The following is a 13,279-nucleotide window of genomic DNA, read 5'->3' as shown; positions in this document are numbered from 1 at the left end:
AATCTGACACCTCACATAGGCTCAGTGCTTGTATTCTGAACAGTTCATTTTAATCAGTGTCACTACAGATTTCCATCAAATTTCCTCCTTCCTCCGAGTCGTAATTGTATTTCTCATCATTCATTATGCCAGCGATTTCATCCTCTGCTCTCCCGCTTGTGATTAAAACATGTATTTTATGATTTCAACAATTAAATTATTCCTGCTGTAAAACATTGGGCTGCATCAACACCAAAAGATACATGACGAAAGTACCAGCTCAGTATTTTACTGAGTGAGACTGATCCTAGCACTTTCCTCCACGGAGTTAGTCACAAGGTGTACATGAAAATCCATAACTTTCCAGGTTATTGTAGTCTTCCAGTGTTAGTACACCTGCTAAGGTTATTATTGTGGTGGAGTCAGATGTGTAGAGACTAAGGCCCTCATTACGAGTTTGGCGGTCTTTGAGCAAGACCACCAAAACCATGGAAAATCCCGCCACCATCCCGCCAGTGTTGGCGGCACAGTGACCACCGTATTAGGAGTTACAAACACCAAGCTGATGAAACACAGCCAGGAATCACTGCCAGTGCCACTGACAGCGAAAGAGAGACTGTCCGCCTGCCGGGTCCACCACACCAACACCATACCGGCCGCCATATTATGAGTCAGATTACAGGACAGTGTAACATGCACGGTGGGAAACCACTGGCGGCGCGTACCGCAGCGGGCTAGAAAATCACCGCCAATAGAAGGCAACACCATATTGAACAGTTCGAATACCCCACACCTGAAACACATACACACACCTGTTCACTGCACCATAAAACACAACCCCCTCAAACACTTGTGAATACTACCACAACCCAGAGATACACAACTCACGAGCCACTGCACATTGACCACTGAAAACACATGGTGCACGCACCCCCACAACATGTCACGCCACAAGCACCCACTCTTAATCGACAATGAACTGCGGGTCATAGTGGATGAGATCGTCAAAGTAGAGCCACAACTCATGGGAGCACAAGTCCAGCAAACATCAATGGGCAGGAAAACCAAGCTATGGCAGAGGATCGTCAACAGGGTTAACTCAGTCGGCAGCTACCCACGCACAAGGGAGGACATCAGAAAGAGTTGGAAGACCTCAGACGGAAGGTCCTTTCCATGGCATCCAGGCATAACATCACCCTCAACAAGACAGGTGGTGGACCCCACCTCCTCCCCTTGACCTGACAACCTGGGAGGAGAAGATCTTGGACATCATGCATCCTGAGGGCCTGACAGGAATCACTGGAGGGATTGATACTGGTAAGGAACCTACACCCCCGAGCACTAACCACTCCAGTCCTGCATGCCTCCCAAGCACTTACCACTCCACATCATATCACAAACCACAAGAATGCACGGCCCCACTATCACCCTACCTTCCTACTCTGCATGCCACACCATCCCTCTCCCACCATCCACACACCCACCCTGCACAATGCACGCTAAACCTTCACTATCCCCTCAACTATCACTCCCACAATCCATCACTAGGCATGCCGGATCTGAGTCCCACTCACATCTCACAATGGTGCACCTACATGGACATTCATCCCACATCCCACTCAGACTGCTAGCCAACACCACCTCATTACCTATGCCAATTACAGCAATGTCAAACATCAAACCCACAACTACAATTGATATGACAAGCATGGCCCAAAGGCCATTCACCATGCAGTGTCAGCATTGTTGCAAATGTCATTGCCATCCCTGAGTAACGATTCCACCCACTGCAAGCGGCGCACCATGACACTACAAAGTCATTTCCACGTACTAACTCTCACCCTTTCCATCCACGGCTAACCCTGCAACTGCCATCCAGCAGGGGATGCCAGGGTCAGACAGCCCTCCCCCAGGATGAAGGCCCCAGTGGATGTCTGGAGGACGACAAATTGCCTGGGCGATCTGGGGAGGACTGGCCAGTCCACCTCCAGCAGCCCCAACCTAGACACCCCAGACTCACCCTCCTGTGTGGCTACAACACCACAGCTAGCCCCTTGTCACCAAAACTGTGCCTCAGGGACCACTCAATTATAGGTGTGCCCCACAGTACAGGGGCCTGAGTGAAGGGCACCCGCCCCAGAAAATGAAGGCCTTGGTGCTACTGGGAGTGGGCACACTGTGCCAGGGACACCGGCACAGAGGGCCAGGGCTAGTGGGAGGGGATCTGTGGTCCAAGGGAAGGGGCAGCAACAACATCAGACTGGCCAGGAGGCCCTCATCCAAGTCCTGGGTGCATACCACGAAACCCAGGACACCATGTCCCAGATCCTCACTACCCTGCAGAGGACCCAGGAGGCCATGCAGCAGTGGCAGACCCACAATGCCACCATGGCCTCCCTAGCAGGGGTGCTGACGGAACATACCTCAATCCTGCGTCAGTCCACCTCCTATTAGCAGGCCCCTACCATTAGCCAGATCACATCTGAGCCCTCTACGTCAGCCGCAACCAGTGGAATGGAGGCCCTGCCACAGGACACCAGCACCCCATCCCATCCCATGTAGCTGAGGAGCCCACACGCAAGAATGGATGCCCAACCAGACATCCAGCCTCCACTGATGCCAAGACCAAGACCACCGCCAGGAAGTGAGCCACTTCAGAACATACCCCTTGTGTGTCACAGCGACACCCTGTTGACTGTCCACTGTCATAACACCTTTTTACATGGCCATCATGCTAGAGAACGACTCCCCACAGGTGTGCTAAGTACTCTGATGATCTGATCTGATGATCCCACTCACCGTGACCCCAGTCATCAGCACTTGTATTATAAAAATAAACACCTTTGAGCACAGTTTCTGTCTACGTCTTTATCTACCATGAGTACAAAATATACAGCCGTCACATTTGTAACAGGAAGACCATTGACCTACCAATTTATGTGACAGTGCCAGAAGGGGGATCATTCATTTACAAGTTCTGAAATACAGTTAACAGCACCACATCTAAAGTAATGGGATCACTATATACCCACAACCTACGTCTCGTAGCAGCCCTAAACATGACAGACATTGCTGCTGGTTACATTGCATGGCTTTGACACATACCTGTATGTCAGTGGAAGTATTGTTGTGTCAGATCTGCACTGGAATCAGCTGCATCCTCGTCATCCTCCACGTCATCACTCCCATGTCGCCTTCAACAGCCACTGGCACAGCTGCACCCTCCTCTGCATCCAGTAATGGGATGTGACGTCTGAGAGCCAGATTGTGTAACATGCAGCACGCTACAATGATCTGGCACACTTTTGCTGGACTGTACAGTAGGGCCCCTCCAGTAAGGTGCAGGCACCTGAATCTGGCTTTCAGCACTCCAGAGGTGCGTTGAATTACCCGTCAGGTCCTACCATGGGCCTCATTGAAATGGTTTTCTGCTGCTGTAGTCGGATGCCTGAGAGGTGTCAGTAGCCATTGCAGGTGGGGATCACCTGTCACCTGTGTGCACAGAGGTAATAGGCATTTCGAAAACTGTAGGTAGATCTGGAAGGTGGTGAAGAGTGTGCAGAATACAGAGGCACACACATGACACGATACATAACGATGAGCCAGGCACGATCCCTTTGCAGTGGTGCCATCAGGTGTGGGATGCTGCTGTTCTGAAGTATGTAGGCATCATGCGCTGACCCTGGAAACCAGGCAGTCACTTGAATGATGTAGAGGTCTGCGAGACATACCACCTAAACATTGGATGAGTAGAAGTTTTTACTGTTCCTAAACACCTGCTCACTCCTCCTGAGTGGCACCAGGGCAATGTGGGTCCCATCAATAGCCCCGATCACATGTGGCACACGTGCTACAGTGCAGAAGGCTGCTTTCACAGTGGGCAGATTGTCTCGTTGGGGGATATATGCCAATATGTTTCGGTAGGGCACATAGGACGTTCTTCAAGACGTTACTGAACATGAGCTGGGACATTCCGGCAGCCCAGCCCACTGTCATTTGAAAGGACACTGAGGCAAGGAAGTGGCGGACTGCCAACAGCTGTACTGTGGGTGTGATGGCATTGGGCTAACGAATACCAGACCGCAGATCCGGCTCCAACAGCCTCACAAGCTCCATGATGGTCTGACGGTTGAGCCGATAGCACTGGATGGCATGCCTCTCTTCAAAAGGTGGCAAGATCGACCAGGGGCCTGTATACAGGGGCATTCCTCACCATTGTTCTTCCACCGTACCTGGGAATAGGAGGGAGTGGCAATCATTATGTGCATAAGGACTGTGTGGACGCAGTGGAGCTGTGCACAGGTCACTATTAAACATCCGTGACGCAGCTCATAAGACCCCTCTGTACACATTGTAGAAATAAAATGTCAGTCGCCTGTCCTGCATGCACAGGACAGATGGAAATGAGAGAATCCTGCCGGTGTAAGACGTCATGGCGGGAGGCGGTCGCAACTGATGTGCAACTCCTCATTGGTTAACATGGTTGCCTATGGGAGGCATGAGCCAATGACAATCACTGCCTGCGGTGACGGTAATGTCCGCGGCGGCCGTGACCGCCATTTCATGTGCTTATGTTTACTTGACTCCTGGCACTCGTGCTGAGAAGACCTCCACTGCGTATGCTGCTGTGTTCTGCCACTGGTAGCCAAGACGCCATGTGCTGCAGGGGACAGGGCCTCAGCCTTCTCACGGGAAGAACTTGAGAAGCTTGTGGAGGGTGTCCTACCCCTGTATAGCCAGTTGTATGGGGCACCAGGGCAGCAGGTGAGGGCACTATAATTGTACTGTCTGAGTCAACGAATGTGGATGGGGGCTTTGGGATGAGGATGAGTGACTTAAGGAAGGATGCTGAGGGCTGTGAGGACAACTGGAAGGTTGTTGAAATATGCACATGTTCAGGGGATGTGTTGTGTCCAATTCAGTCCCTAAGATGCCACGCTACATGACTGTCTCCTTTTCTCCGTGTTATCCATGCAGGCGAGCGCCCACCAGAAGAAGGGGATCTGGCGTGCCATCGCCAAGCAAGTGCGGACCTTTGGGGTCCATGCCCGGCAGAGCACTCACTGAAGGAAGCGGTGGGAGGACCTGAGACGCTGGGTGACGAAGACCGGTGAGGCCCAGCTGGGGATGTTCTCCCAACGAGGGAGGGGTCCCCCTCGGACACTGACTCCCCTTATGTCCCGCATTTTGCCAGTACCCTGAGATGGATGGGCGCTTGAGAGCAGCACAGAAGCCTCAAAGGGGTGAGTTTACATTCGTACTTAGGTTATGTGGTGTGTGATAGGTGCAGCCTGTGAAGGCTGTGAGATGGTGCTAGGTAGCTACTGTCTGACTAGGCTTGGGATACATAGAGGCTGGAGGTACTACATACATGTGTTCATATGCCGTGCAGGGTGTGAGTTGAGGTTGACTTTACTGCCAAGTGGCCTCAATGACACAGCAACTGTGTAGTAGATGAGCAGGGTCTTTGATGTGGACAGGGTTCCTGTTTCTGGAGTTCACACGCATTTTACTCCCAACTATCCAATCAGTGATGCTGGGGCAATATCCTTATCTGCTGCCTGCTGGCACGTGGTGTAAGTGTAGTCTGCGAAGTCTGAGGTTTCACATCATACAGCTATAAGTGCTTGGGTTATGTGGCTGTGTAAGTATGCCTCCAAACTCCTGTAGAGTATTAAGTTTGGGTCTACTGATTGCTATGAGCCAATGGGGTGGGTCAGGCATGTGTTCAGGGTATGGCTTTCATCCTGTACAGGATACATTGTGTGTCAGCATGAGTGAAACTCATGTGCATGACTGAGGTGCCACACATGGGCTGTCATTGCAGTGGCATGTGAGTGTGAAGGCATGGCATGTAATGTAATGACATGGCACTAGAGTATATTGTAGTGACTTATGTGTGGCAGTTGTCCTGGCAATGACCACTTGCTCCCGGTTTCTCTTTTTCATACCCTGTCGCTCACTGTCCCACCCTCCCTCCCTATCCTCCCCGGTCTTTGTGTGCAACAGCATCATCTGGCGAAGGAGAAGGGGCATCGGCGAGTGGGAAAGCCGCATCCCATGGGACTCAGAAGGCTGATACCAGTGGAGCCGAGGGGACAAGTGGGACGGAGGGCGAGTGGAGCACCACGGGGGAGACAGGAACATGTACACCTTCTTTGATTCTTCCTCCGATGGTGACTCCCTGGTGGTGGCGGAACCTTCAGGCCCTATGCTTGCACCATCCATGTCCACCACCCCCCTACCAGCACCGCCCTCCCTGTAGCTCCCCACCCAGTTGCCCGTGCCCGCTCACCCAGAAGGGTGGGCATCGCCTTCGCCGCAGGCACCTCTGCCCCTTCCCCAGTCATCCCTTCTGCCCTCAATGAGGAGGCTATTGACCTCCTGAGGTCCATCTCTGTTGGGCAGACAGCCATTGTGAATGCCATCCAGGGACTGGCATCCCAGATGCAACAGTCAAATGCGTTCCTGGAAGGCATTCACGGTGCCCTGTCTGCCCTTCAGAGATCGTTTCAGGCTCTGGCCTCCTCATTGACGGCAGCCAGAGTTCCTTCTTCTTTCGTCCCCCCCTCCAACTACCTGTTCCCACTTCCACATACCTGTTCCATTTCCCATCCAAAGCACACTTTCATTCCAGCATGCATCCCCTCCAACAGACCCAGAGCGCACGGACCATCACATGCACCACAAACGTCACCACCGCCATGCACACACCCAGCAGACAGACGAACACACAACAACATCCACTCCCTACAGTGTCTCCCCCACCTCCTCCCCTCTCAGTCACTTCATCACTCACATATGCAGACACCACAACATCAGTCCCAGGTCCCGACACATTTGCCGACACTGCCACCATCACCACAACAGTAGACCCCCATACATGCACCCCATACACCACATTCTCAAGCACCACAACAGTCAACACAACCACATGCAGCACATCCACCCTACCTGCACACACCACTCCAATATTCACTCACACATCCCCCCTGCCATCTACCTGTGTCTCATCCACTCCTCCACCCAGTACACCTTTACACCCACACTCATACAGCCAACATACACCCAGCATACACCTATCATACACCCAAGCACCAGCACCCATACCACATCCACACCTGTCAACCATCCCTTCTCCCTCCACTCCCAAACGCCTAACCCATCACCTACCCGCTGCCCCTAAGATTCCTGCATGAGATGAGTTTTCTCTGTTTCCGTCTCCAGGTCCAATCCCTGCTCCCCCCAGACGCCCTCCTACCCTTCCCAGACCCCTGCCTTCCACCACCCTGTCCTCCTCTGGGCTGAGCCATGCCCCACTGTCAGCAGTGCTGCCACAACAAGCACACCAGCCCCTCACACCTCCAGCCCTGGTAGCACCCCATCTGGGTACCCTGCTGTGGTGGCCTCCACCGCCGTCCCACCTTAGAGGGAAGGAAAAGGAGTCCCACCAAAAGCAGGACAGTAAGTGGGGAAGCCTAATAAGAGGAGGATGGACTCCCCCCCCATACAACCCCTGATCGCACATCCCCCTTCATCACCCCCCCATCCCTGAGGTGCCTGCATGCCCCATTGATGCCCCTGCCCTGTGGAGGTCTGCACATTGCAGTCAGCAGTCAAGTTGGGCAGTTCTCACATGCCCAGTGTGCCCAGGACATTTGGACAATGATGCACTGGCCCATGTGGCATTTTGTATATAGTTATTATGATGGCATTTTTTATATTTCCTACTATATTTATCTAGAACGACACAGTGTGTGTCAATGCTACATAGCTTGTCCTGGCCTTCCTTGCAAATGTATGTATGGTGACTGTGCGTTTATGTGTGTGCTAGGATGGGGTACTTACGGCTGGTGTCTATTTCGGCGTCGCTTTTCCTGGATGTCAATGACCAGCAGGAGCACTGGAAAGACTTGCAATTTGTGTGCCATGGCGCCTACAGATGTGCCGGTGTTCCAGAAGGTGGGTGCTTCCTTTTATGTTGTTCGTTTCCGCCATGGTTTTTGCAGCGGTTAGACCACCCCGGAAGTCCTTGTGGTTGTTCAGGCTCGTAATACGGTGGGTTGAAACTATCTACTGCCAGCCAGAAGAGGCCTTCCGCCGGCAACAGCGGTCCATCCACAATGGCGGTTCCGACGGAAACTTGACTGTGTTCTGCAGGTGCCTTCCCAGTACTCGTAATATGGTGGTCTATGCCGCCAGGCCCGCGTCGGTGCGACCGACATCTCCACTGCAGCGGTCCATTGTCCGCCAAACTCGCAATGAGGGCATTATAGACTATAGACTATGTTTATACAACAGGAAGGGAAATAGGCAGTCTCTCTTTGCATGGATAAATAGTCAAGTTAAAGTTGTAGACCAATGTCCCCTCTATTTATTTATGCAGCGTGTCATGTGAACACTGCACTCTCAATTGCCACTAGGAACAAGCCATAGAGAAGAAGGAAAGGAGTTCATGGGCAAATTATCCCACGATGGATCTTCAAAGTCATCATGAAAGTATAACGCTTTTTCTGTATCAAAGGGGCTTGAAGTGCAAAGTGTCTACCTTCCTTGTATGCTAAAGTGGTCACACACTCGTTCACCAATGCCTACCCAATAGGATCAATGGTTTGCCCAAAGCTCCTGAACCAATACTTAACTGAACTTGTGACTCCAGTCTCAGCGTCAAGCCTAAAGAAGGATGTATTGTTTTTCTATTAAGGCAACACTGTAAAAGTTAGCACTGAGGGGGAGGTGTTTTTATCAAACCAGGCATTAAAACAAACCATGAGTCTCTCGTACAGCTGGCTTGGCATGGCTTACCAAAGGCTAATCCGTGATATTGATGCTAAATTTCCTGCCAGTGGTGAACTTTTCCCTTCTAGAAGACTTTTAGGAGTGGCATTATTTTTTATTTTCTCAAATCTTACCTGAAAACATAACAGAGCAGGGCATACATAAATGTTTTATTTCCTCATTCTATTTCACTACAATGATGGATACCAGACAGCTAGTCGAAATGAAAAATAAAATTGGTATGAAAACAAGTCAGCACTAAAACATCTTACAATGTCCATACATCCTCCAATTCATCACAGGGGCTGGTATCAAGGTGACACTTCTCAATAAAATCCAACCAATCTCTGAAAGCATGGTTGCCAATTTTAGATCCTCCAATCCATGAGGAGCACAGTGGACAAGAAGACAATTCAATGTAGTACGCTTGTAATGAAGGCAAAGTGCATCAAGGAGTACATGGTGCATGCTAAACCATAGGGAACAAGCGTGTGCAAGATGACTCACCTGTCCAAGGCCTGGCGAGCCAACTGATTCAGTTTCATTTGTAGGGCTTGATCCGAGGTGTCATTCGACTTAAATAGAGAAGAAAATCAAAAATGCCTAGAGCAGAAACACTTCACAGGCAATCATTGTCAGACACATTCTCATTCCATGAAGAGGTTTATTTAAGAATTTAGGTGTAAGAAAGCAAGGATATAACTGCAGCTGTAATTTTTTTGTGGTTATACTTAAAACATAAATAAATATTTCCTTCAAAAATACCCATTTGCATTTTCATACTGAACTGTCCTGGTTGAAAACCAGCTGCTATTTAATTACTCACAGCAACATCACAAAATAAAATAAAATGATGGATGGAGTATTGAAACTTTTCAAACACTCACCCCCAATCAAAGATCTGGGTTTAATCCATTGTTATTTTGCTCACCATGTCAACCCCAGTTTGGACCCAGCTATATGCATATCAGTCTTGACCCTGTTCCCCAAGGGAACAGTCCAGCCCGACCTGCCAACCCAGGTCCTCCCTGAACCGGAAACCAGAATCCTGGGACTGGTTTCAGTGTATCACCCCTCATCAGCCAGGCTAGCTTGAATCCAGTGGCACAGCGAGAAAGGGACCCATGCCTGGGCATACCCTAGCCACTTTGGGTGCACATAGCAACTTCACAAAATAAAATGATGGCTCAAGTAATGATTCAAGCTAGCATGGCTGATGAGGGGTGACACCCGAAACCAGTTCCAGGATGCTTGTGTCCGGTCCAAGGAAGACCTGGCTTGGCTGTTCTGGCTGGACTGTTCCCATAGTGAACAGGGTCAAGACTGATTTGCATATGGCTAGGTCCAACATGGGGTGGCATGGTGAGCATAAGAACGATGGATTAAACCCAGATCTGTGACTGGGGGGTGAGTGTTTGAAAAGTTTCATGACTCCACCCATCATCCTTCTGTGTCATTTAATCACTCACCACATAAAGTAGTAAATTACTTGTGCTGTACTCACTAAGCAGTACAATCATCAGAACAATTGCATCTTTATATTTGTCTTCTGTATGCTTACTCCTATTTCATCACATTATACTTTAAAGCAAAGGCAGTGGATCATTCTCCCCTCTTGATCCATCAATCTGGATCAGACTTCCACTATCACTTTATGCTGAGAGCAAAAAACTAACTTATTGCAAACATGTAAAAACATAACTATTTCCTGGTCAAATTAGTTTTAATTATGGATAGGTTTTGGCTCCTCTAATCCAAAGAAACCTACGGGCATACATATGCTCAGGTACTAAATGGAAGTAGACAAAATTACATAGAAGTATCAATGGGTAAAACATAGATGTGAAAGCAATGAGACTCAATTGCAACATTTTGTCACCATCTACAAACAAGACCTTTTTGTTTACGTTTTATCTGAAGGCCAAAATTTGGATTCGTTTGAACGTCTGATTAAAAGCTGAGACTCAGATGACGTTCTTCAATTGTAATAATGTATATTCAAATCAGGACTGATAAAGTGTGTTTGTATTTATACAGCTTGTGTATAAAGAACAACAATTATTATTAAGGCAAAAACCAAATTAGATCACAAGTTAAACCTTTGAATAAAGTACAGATCGAGCCAGTCCAATTACAGAACAATTGGGTTATTTGCAACTATAAGTTAAAAAATATATGGTTTAAACAAAGAGTATTTTTATTTTATGATTAATGCAATTCAGAAATGTATTTTGAAAAGGATGATGGACTGATTGATAGATATAAGCTATTTTAAAGTACACCCTCTGATTTGTTTGTAATAGTCTATGCCACCCCAGTAACTATGGCCAGAAAGGAACCTTTTTAAAGAAGAGACCATTTCACCAACTAAAGGATCAGTGATTTTTAAGAAACTGTTTAGAATAAGACATATCAAAAGCCAAAAATATGATATAGATGACTAAGCAGCAGTATACTAAATTAAGTTGAGAATCAGCAAAGCACGCCACAAGGAGCCACCTTGGTTGCAAACACAAAGCCTTAGCAAGAAGCAAAAGAAAAGAGGATAAGACATACAAACTTGGTGGAGTTATATATTGAAAACAAGCCCTCTGGTAAGTGGTAGGTTCAATTACTTGGCTTAAAAAGAAGTACCTGTAACCATTTCTATTTTACTGGACTCAAGCCAAGGCACCCGGGAATCTGAAAGCTTCTTTTCAATGATTTACATTTCCAATTTTCTTAACGTGCATTATTAGGCTGTGCTAGATGATGGTTAATTGGGTGGAGAAAGTGAACCAAATACTGTGTTTTTTAATAAATCTTTGCATTTGCAATACTGAAGTTGAGGGCCAGAGCCTGGAATATCTGCCCAGAATGGAATCAACTCCCTCATGTTACTATTTTCCCTCAAATGCTTAGAAGATAGCAAGGGGTACTGCCTTTACATTTTAAGCAGTTTAACTACATAACCATATTTGCAAACCTTATTTAGAACCAGAAATATACTTCTTGTTGAACAAAAAGCTTGTGCCTTGACCACAGCAACCTTTTGCCACTTCTTGTGAGGCCAGCAAAGGAAACAGTTCTTCTATAGCCTTCTTTCTACACAATACGATAAATGGATGTAACAAATGCTGGGATGCAAATCCAAAAGCACATTTGAAAACTACAGACAATGTTTTTCCACACCCTACTTTGAAATTTGCAAGAAGCCCAGCTACACGTCAACCCTTCACCTCGTTTGTAAAGGGAAAACGCTAAGGAATTGGTAGTTTCAAAACTGGGATCATAAAAGGAGTGTAAGCAAGTATCGTCAGTGTAGGCTTCTAGCTCTTCTTTCAATGGGACATGTATTCTGCTTGCAAATAGTGTGAAAACAAGGATAAATGCTATTTGTGCAGGCCAGGCTGACAAGTTATGGGCAAGGAGTATCATAATTCCCAAAGCTAATGATGGAGATAATTTCATGAAAATTATATCTGTAAATATAAATAAGTATCTTTAAATATACATTTGCTTGCCACTACTGCAATCAGCAATTTAACCTTAACTGCTGCAGAGAGAGTGAGAGAGTGAGTGTGTATATGTGTATGTGTATAGATAGTCTCTAATCTAAACAAATAAACAGACAACAATTCATCAAACATACACCACCGAACTAAGCCGAGAACAAGCTGCCTACCTAATTTGGTGAACCATCTCTTTGCACTTCTTTGTTATTGCTACACCAAAACATCCCTATAGCAGGTAGAATGGAAAAAGGTCTCTAGAGACCTCCTCCCTCCTACAAGTGTGGCCCTTTCCTTAAAATCAAGCCTGTATCAATTTTAGACACAATGAAGCACAAATACTTTGGGGAAAGGTTTCCCTAGGTTAGTCACTGGGATCCAAAGACACAAGTTTCCAGAAATGCTCAGAGTTCTGTTAAGATCCAAAACAACTGAAACCCTGACTCAAAAATAAATTAAACTCTGAAAAGTGCAGTTTACATTTGAGTCGTAATTTCCTAACTAAACATCTCATATGCATAGGTTCAACCCAGCTACTGGACACAAAGAAACAATCTTTAGATTATTTTTCCCATAAATACTAGTTTGTGCTCAAGTCTATCCCAACTTTGGACTTCTGTTCATTTGTATCTAATCTTAAACTCCACCTTCAGAGACAATAAGTCGTTGAGAACAATCTCATGTTCTATCAACAGGTACAGCTTTTTCAGCCAGTGTCTATGACCACATTTGCTTGATTTAAGGAGAACACTGTCTTACCAGAACATAATTCCACCAAGCTAAGCTGAAGAGTTAACGTACTGTTTTCAAACACAGTTCCACAGCCTCGGAGTACAGCTCAATGGCGTCTTCTGCATTTCCCTTATCGTCTTCGTCAAATGCTTGAGTCACCAGGAAATGGGCACGCTCAAGATCAAGTTGCTGCTTCGACTTCAAGGGATCCGAGTTCTGGGCCTGAACTACCTCAAAAGAGAGAAAATAAATGTAATTTTTTACCTTTTATGTGTTTGCTGAGATAGGGGTGTGAAAAC

General features: G+C 47.4%; 1 protein-coding gene across 1 annotated transcript in view; it reads right to left on the bottom strand.

Annotated features, from left to right (window-relative positions):
* CAPN7 (calpain 7) overlaps window positions 1-13,279 on the bottom strand; it is a 231,305-nt gene that overhangs the window by 157,588 nt on the left and 60,438 nt on the right. Inside the window, exons 3-4 of the mRNA XM_069211930.1 lie at window positions 13,050-13,207; window positions 9,265-9,332 (exon numbers count right to left, since the gene is read on the bottom strand). Of these exons, the coding sequence (XP_069068031.1) occupies window positions 9,265-9,332; window positions 13,050-13,207 (226 nt within the window). The remainder of the gene's footprint in view (window positions 1-9,264; window positions 9,333-13,049; window positions 13,208-13,279) is intronic.

The sequence above is a fragment of the Pleurodeles waltl genome, chromosome 10, assembly GCF_031143425.1.
Source record: "Pleurodeles waltl isolate 20211129_DDA chromosome 10, aPleWal1.hap1.20221129, whole genome shotgun sequence".
Lineage (NCBI taxonomy): Eukaryota > Metazoa > Chordata > Amphibia > Caudata > Salamandridae > Pleurodeles > Pleurodeles waltl.
This window is presented reverse-complemented; position numbering and strand designations above follow the sequence as displayed.